We start from the raw sequence: 8,016 nt of genomic DNA, 5'->3' as shown, positions 1-8,016 counted from the left end.
TCTCTTCTATCTACACAACACAGTCCCTCCCCATAGGGAGTCAAAGGGTGGTGGTTTGCTGCCCTTGGTGTTATTTCTTCCCCCACTCTTGTCTTCTCCCCAAACTAGGCGGGAAGGGTGGTCCTATTCATTTAAGTGTTTATGGGATAGGGACTAGTAGCCATATTGGCTATAACTTTTAGGGGCCAGGGGAAATACACAAGAACCAACAAGCTTAAATAAGTATCTAATAGTTATAAGTCAGTATATAAATGGTTCACTGAACTTGTGTTCCTTTTCAGAAGAACATTTCCTCTACCAATGAACAATTGTAGAATGGGAGAAAAGAAAACAATCAGGACTCATCCATTACATAAAAATGGCTCAGCAAGGAAGAAAAACTTGATCCCCTTGTGCATTGAAGATGAACTGAAAAACCCAGATGCCAAGATAATCGACCTTAGTACAGTCAAGAGAGGAACATCTCAAGAGGTAATAGCTACCACTACTCAGTAAATACTAATGCTACCGGCCTCTAAGAAGGATAGAGCATAGCTGGCTTAAAAGTCAGAAATCACGGCCTTAGGCTGCTCCATGGGGTTGGTCCCTGCCATTATCACAAGTCAAGCTATTGTTGGAGAAGATATACTTTCTCCAGTGTGTACACCTGACCACTTCCACCAACTGGAGTGTTTTCCACAGTCCCTTCTGTTTCTAAAGTGAAAAGTCCTCACAGGCATACCTAGGTCCTATGCCTAGACCCTGACACCGTGAGGTTGCAAAAGATAGTTTCTACCTCTACAGAAGGGTACATAAACTTTACGTGGAAAATTTCTTAAGGTAGTAGACAGGCCAAAAATATGGCTAATGTCTACCACTGAGGCTAAGTAGTACCACTAAGTAGGTACTGTTGTCAATGCCAGTGGTTGCAAAGCTAATCTCTTGTCATTGTTTCAATAATCACAGGCATTAGCCTGCCTTTCATACAAAGAACACCATGTACAAGGAATAATTTCTTCTTCTACGAATTACATGTTAAAAGAAAAAAATAACAATCACTGAGTTAAAATTTGCAAACTAAATACCAATAATATGCATATTTGGCCTTTACAGTTAACTTTTTCACCCAAGGCAAGAAGTAAAGGTTGTGGGAATTAATACTGGAATTGTGAAGGAAAGTAACAGATGTTGCTATGACTGCAATTAAAAGGGGCTGTGTTTGAGTTCACCTATCCTTTGGCTATTTTATTTTATGAATACCTAATAAGCAGTATTTTTTAAACAGTATGTGGGGGGAGTTAAACTCAGATCTTTGAAATTGCTAGGCAAGCACTCTACTACTTGAACTATGAACCTAATTTTTTTTTTTTGGCCAGTCCAGGGGCTTAAACTCAGGGCCTTGGTGTTTTCCCTGAGCTTCTTTTGCTCAAGGCTAGCACTCTACCACTTGAGCCACAGCACCTGTTCCTGCTTTTTCTGTGTATGTGGTACTAAGGAATAAACTGGGGCTTCATGCATGCTAAGCAAGCACTCTACCACTAAGCCACATTCACATCCCTAAATCTAATTTTTTCCTTTAGTTAATTTGAAAATAGAATCTCTTTTTTTTTTTTTTTTTTGGCCAGTCCTGGGCCTTGGACTCAGGGCCTGAGCACTGTCCCTGGCTTCCTTTTGCTCAAGGCTAGCACTTTGCCACTTGAGTCACAGCGCCACTTCTGGCCGTTTTCTGTATATGTGGTGCTGGGGAATCGAACCCAGGGCCTCATGTATACAAGGCAAGCTCTCTTGCCACTAGGCCATATCCCCAGCCCCTGAAAATAGAATCTCTTGATTTTTGTCCTGGCCAGCCTGGACAACAATCCTCCTATTCATGGCTTCCCATGTAGCTGAGATAACAGATGCATGTTCACTGCACTGGTTGAGGTGAGGTGTCACTAACTTTTTTCTGGGCTGGCTTTGAACCACAATCCTCCCAATCTCCACCTTCTGAATAGCTGAGATTATGGGCATGAGCAACTAGCACCTGTCATTCATATAATGATTATTGTGCTAAGTGGGAAGACATAACAATAACCATTATAGAAATACTTTAAAATTTTTAAATTATGTATGATAATATTCATACTTGGCAAGTTTTGCTTGTAGTCCTTTTTGTCTTTTAGAATTCTTGACTCAATCCATTCCTTGAGTATGTCATATACAAGTAGCCTGCTCTCATCTATTTGGATGCTATTATTGTCCCTCTTAAATAATGAATACTCTTTAGAGTGTTTTCTATTTTAACTTCAGGGTTTAAAAATAGATTTGTAGCTTTCTTGGGCTGGGAATATGGTTTAGTGTTAGAGTGCTTGCCTTGCATGCATGAAGCCCTGGGTTTGATTCCTTAGCACCACATAAACAGAAAAAGCTGGACGTGGCCCTGTGGCTCAAGTGGTAGAGTGCTAGCTTTGAGCAAAAAGGAAGCCAGGGACAGTGCTCAGGCCCTGAGTCCAAGCCCCGGGACTGGCAAAAAATAAAACAAAACAAAAAATATATATGTAGCTTTCTTACCTCAACAGACTGATGACTAAATCTCTTTTTTTTTAAACCCACAGGAACAAAGCAAAACACATCCCATAATTTTCCATGACACAAGACATATACAAAAATTACTTTTGACAAAAAATAGATTTTCTCCTCGTCTTAAGGAAAGAGAATATCTTTACCGATACAGAAGAACAAATTTTGTTTTAGAAAGAAATTGTGCCATCCTAAAGTCTTTAATTAGTGATCCCTTTGTTACTGTTTCTAAACCCAAAAGCTCTGTGTCTGCAGCAGAGGGCAGAGCCATAAAAGCCATAGCTTGTGAAGTGGTCCACAGAGCGGTGCATGATAAAGCAATGATGCAAATTAGCAGTCAGACTACAGCTATAAAACCTTGGAATAAACTTCACAATTTATCACAGACCTTTTCCAACCTAACAAAGAAATTTGTGGGTTACTTTGATAAGGCAATTACTCATGAAGAGAGTGCTGGAACTGGAAAATTGGAAGAAAGGGCTTCCATGATGAGACCAATAAGCTCACCCAAAATCTATGCTTCATCCATCAAATGTTACCCAAAGCATGTGAAAAATGTACTTGCAGTACATCAAATAGATAATGTAAGTCCTCTGGATGATTTGTTAACATCACCAAAGGAAATTTAAGTAGCTCACAAATACCACTTATGCAGCAATATCTGAGCGATAAGATCTCAGCAAATGAGCAGGCAGAAACTAAGTTCCAAGATCACTGAAGAAATCCCTACCCAAACAGCAATTCTGCATTGCATGGTATATGAAACACAGAAATTGTGGCCACCAGTCAACAGTGGTCTGTTCAAGACGGGCTAAAATTAAGAGGCAATTACCAAGAAGAACTTGTTTATCTCCTAATATCTTTGTTAGATTGCCAAGTCATCTTTAGTTGTATAGGAAAGTTCTACTAATTAACAAAAATGGTATAAACTGATTGGACATTTGCTGTTGGAAGCTAAATAATACTGACAATATTATTCTACAGCTGAATAGAAATAAAACAAATGTACTATTAATTTGATGAATATTGAGTTAATCAGTGTATCAGCCTTTTTAAGAATCATGGCTAAAGTACATGAAAATGTATGTGATAAAAGGGTCTTGTAAAATTTTGAGTCACTTTTTTTTTTTTTTTTTTTTTTTGGCCAGTCCTGGGCCTTGGTCTCAGCGCCTGAGCACTGTCCCTGGCTTCTTCCCGCTCAAGGCTAGCACTCTGCCACTTGAGCCACAGCGCCGCTTCTGGCCGTTTTTTCTGTATATGTGGTGCTGGGGAATCGAACCTAGGGCCTCGTGTATCTGAGGCAGGCACTCTTGCCACTAGGCTATATCCCCAGCCACTTTTTTTTTATATGAGATGTTGGAACTTCAGTACTATATTGCCTTTTCCAAGTATAACTTGAACTTATTTTGACTTGTTAAATAACTTACTAGAAACTGTAATAAGCAAAATAATTTTGAAGGCCCAGGTCTGGTTGTGCACAGGTGTAAGTCTACCAATTTAGAAAGTAGAGATCAGGAGGAAAATAGTTCAAGGCCAGCCCCTGAAAAAAGCTAGTGGGACTTATCTCAACAAACAAGCCAGGAGAAATGGCACATGTCTGTGATACCAAGCACATGGTATAGGTAGATGGATTGGAGTACAAGGCCCAATATATAACACTCTATCAAAGTTTAACACTCTATCAAAGATCAGAGTATAACACTCTATTAAAAAATAAAAAAGACTAAGCACAACAAAAAAGGCCTGGGTGCATGGTATATGTGGTGGAGTAGAGGCTCTTAGTTCAAACTCTAACAATGGAGAAAAACTTCAGTAGCAAACATTATAAAATATTGAGCATTTTATAATATACTGTTACATTGCAAATTCACTGTTTCTTATTAACTTCTCATTAACTCAAACAGTATAAAAGCTAACTGTATCTTATAAACAAGGCACATTTGAAAGATTCCCTTGTAAGTTGGATTTCAGGAAGAGACATGGCTTAAATTAATAAAGCCCATTTATTAGCAGCTTGCCTACATTGGATTCTGAGGTAATTTTCTTTCCTGTTCTCAAAACATCTAATATCTCAATTAATAGGCAGTATAAAAATAAGTTCACAGGTATATTGAAATTTGTGCTTTATGAAAAAGCAATATTTCTGTAATTGCCATGATTATAAGTAACAAATGTGAACAACAAAAGGATTTTTCATTCTTGATGTTTAGTACTTGAGGAAAAGCAGGTAGGCTGAGAAGTCTTCAGAGGCATTATAAGTCTCTCCCAACTTCCAAGGATGAGGTCAGCTGGCTCAGGTGTGGAGGAGGCAGGGAGGAACACTTGTTTTCCTTTCTTCTGGCTGTAGAGGTGGAAAAGCTGCAACAGCTCAGCTATGAGTCAGTAAGAGAACAACTAACAATCCCGTTTCAGCCAATCACCAGCAGCCAGGCCACCACACCATACCCACCTAAGGCAAATGGCTCATCACACTGGTCCCGCGTAGTCAGATGTCTCACTGTAGCCAATCATGTGATTTCTCTGCCTCACTTACACATTCTGCTTATGAAAGAGCTCATTGCTCCTATTATTTCCATTTTGTTGTCTTCCAACTATCATTCTGAGAAAGATATTCTCTCAAACTTTCATGGTAAAGCAGAAGAGTTTTCTTAACATCTTCGATAAATCAGAAGAGAAAATAGACTCCCTGACACTCAGCATAAGAAAAAAAGGTGTGGGCCTTAGAATAGGGCCAATGGAACTTGGACAAATAATGTATAATACCTAGATCTCAGTTCATTGTATTCTTACCTCAAGGTGGGGGCAACAGTTCCTCATTACAATACTATTTTCTAGAATTAAACAATGCCTAGTATTTTGAACATTGTAACTTCAATAAAAATTCCCTACCTGCATCCAACATTTTTTTTTCTTTTGCCATTCTAGTACTGGGACTGGAACTGAGGGCCTGGATGCTATCCCTAAGCTTTTGTGCTCAAGGCTGGGTACTCTACCACTTGAGCCATCGTTCCACTTCCATCTTTTTGGTGGTTAATTGGAAATAAGAATCTCATAGGCTTTCCCACCTGGACTGGCTTCAAACTGTGATCCTTGGATCTCAGCCTCCTGAGTAGGATTACAGGTATGAGCCACCTGCGGCCTAGTGTAATGCTGCTCTTTATATAACTTTCTTTAAAGATGTCTTCAATAGTCTCTCCAATTTTATCCAAATGAAATGTTAAACCTAACTATTCAGACTGTAGCCTATAAAAGGCTAACAAAGTGAGTTCTTAACTTATTTTTGGACTTCTTTTTTTCTGGTGCTTTATCCATATGAAGGCACTTAAACTTGGCTGAGCATTCTCCACTGAAGCAAAGGCAGGGCTGCTTGCAGCACTGAGAAGGTAGCAACTTGAACTCAACACCTCCTCTACTCATGGCTCTAATTATCTCCTAAACCAGCAGTTGCTATTGTCAAGCAATAGGGTCAAGGCTTTGATTTCTATTCTGAGGCTGAGGACTGAGCATGATATTGAAGACCAGTCTGCATCAGAGGCAAAGATGGAGATCATACTGTGCCCTTGGATAAAGTCCATATATGCCAATCTCCCAGGGCACAGAACCATCTGCCGACAGATTGGATGGTCAATTGGAAAACAGCACAAACTGTCAGAAAAAAACTAGCTTCTGCTAAACCCACCTAAGCCACTGCACTGGATCCAAGAGAAAAACCTGATCAAGTTAGATTCCTATGATGGTTATCAAAATATAAGATGAATGCATCTAAATCTTACTCAACTTATTAATAAAAGATAGGATGTGAAAACTAGTCTGAAGAAAGGTTTGAAGACAGACATAATCAAGGCAGGTCAAAGAATGAATGCACTAATAAATACGAACCTAGTTAGTATTATGTAGAGAGAAATAAAAGGGGGTTGGGGATGTAGCTGAGTGAAAGAGCACTGGCCTGGTGACTGCAGGGCCCTGAGCACAGTCCTCAACTTTGCAAAAGGAAGGAAGGAAGAAAAAGAAGAGAGAAACCATATTCTCTACTGGAGGGAAATCACCATACCTCTACAGAAATTTTCCCCATGCATTGGATAAGAACCCTTAGCATTATTATTGGTTTTCTAAAAGTTAACCTCTTCTAAACAGCCAAAGCTTCACATCTCTATAGACCTAATTTCTTAGGCATTCACCTGACAATTCCCATCACTCCAATAGCAGGATGCACAGTAATCATCCTCTTTATTTCTAAAGTACCAGATAAATTTCTGAAACATTTCTACCTCGGAGTCATTCAAATATTAAAAATACCCCAGTCAGCCCTTTTTTTTTTTTCTACAAAAGTTTGTGCCCAGAGTTGGATATAGGTGTGGTATGAGTTAAAGGGTATTTTATTTCAGTATTCAAATGGAAAATTAAAACCAATCATTAATAAAACTGAGGATATCATATTAACAGTAAATCCTATTTGCTGCCTACTTTAAAGAAAACTTTAATTATACCTCTATAGCAGTAGCAGTGACATAAGAAGAAAGGGACTGGTCAGACCAGTAGTGTGCAACGGTAGACCCTAAGGTGGCACTTAATTTGACAACATATGTTTATAAAGACAAATAGTTTATTTTATCCAAATAATACACTCTAAGGTAAACATTATGTTTAGAATCGGTATATGGGCTATCCATTTCAGGTATGAATTACATATTAGTGACTAGTTGTTTAATGCCAGTGAAGGAAGTTCTATTCCTTTGTTTTTTATCCCAGCATTTTCCCATTTCCTTTCTTTTCTTTCCCCATTTTGCTAAGGGCTCAGAAGTAGATAGGATCTTAAAATTTTTCGAGAGTCATCTGAGACTGTTCTGTGATGGTAGAAAGAAAGGCTCTATGTCTGTGCCGTTCAATTTATAGCTTTATAATTTCTGTCCACATGTGACTATTAAACACTTGAAATGTTTCCATGGCAGAGTTCTTGAGTTCGGCACTATTGATATTCTGGGTTGAATAATTACTTGTTGTTGAGATTGCAAGGAAAATACAGCTATCAAGCTGAGGAGGACATCTGATTAACTTCAAGGCAGAGAGTACAGAAAGCAGAAAGGCTGTGAAATGTCATAGTCAATGTGCCTGGAGTATTTTGAAACCAGTAGGTAGTTCACCATGAATAGTGTCTAGTGAGGTAGACTAGAGTAGGATAGAGGGAGAGACTGCACAGGTGGTAAGAGGCCAAATCAGATAAAGTCTTGTAGGTGTGCATGATAACACACACCTATAATTTCAGCACGGGATAGGAAGGTCATGAATTTAGAGCCTCCCTGGGTTATATGGCAAGGCTCTGCCTTAAAATATTAATTAAAATTAAGCCCGTAGGCTCTGAATTTTTCCTGGCATTAAATGCGAAGTAAGTGAATAGTTTCAAGAGTGATAAATGGCTTTAAAAAAAATAAGCCATGTTTAAAAATAAGCACATTTTGTGTGCTATGTAGAGAAGAATTG

The 8,016-nt window shown here is 38.8% G+C and overlaps 1 protein-coding gene across 1 annotated transcript; it reads left to right on the top strand.

Moving 5' to 3' along the window:
* The first annotated feature begins 300 nt into the window (after positions 1-300).
* On the top strand, positions 301-3,167 carry C7H1orf141 (chromosome 7 C1orf141 homolog). The gene is made up of 2 exons (XM_048352132.1): positions 301-471; positions 2,574-3,167. The coding sequence occupies exons 1-2, from the start codon at positions 301-303 to the stop codon at positions 3,165-3,167; spliced, it is 765 nt and encodes a 254-aa protein (XP_048208089.1).
* The last annotated feature ends 4,849 nt before the right edge of the window (positions 3,168-8,016 follow it).

Source organism: Perognathus longimembris, chromosome 7, assembly GCF_023159225.1.
Source record: "Perognathus longimembris pacificus isolate PPM17 chromosome 7, ASM2315922v1, whole genome shotgun sequence".
In the NCBI taxonomy this organism is placed as follows: domain Eukaryota; kingdom Metazoa; phylum Chordata; class Mammalia; order Rodentia; family Heteromyidae; genus Perognathus; species Perognathus longimembris.
The sequence above is the reverse complement of the archived record's forward strand: the minus strand, read 5'-3'. Positions and strand labels throughout refer to the sequence as shown.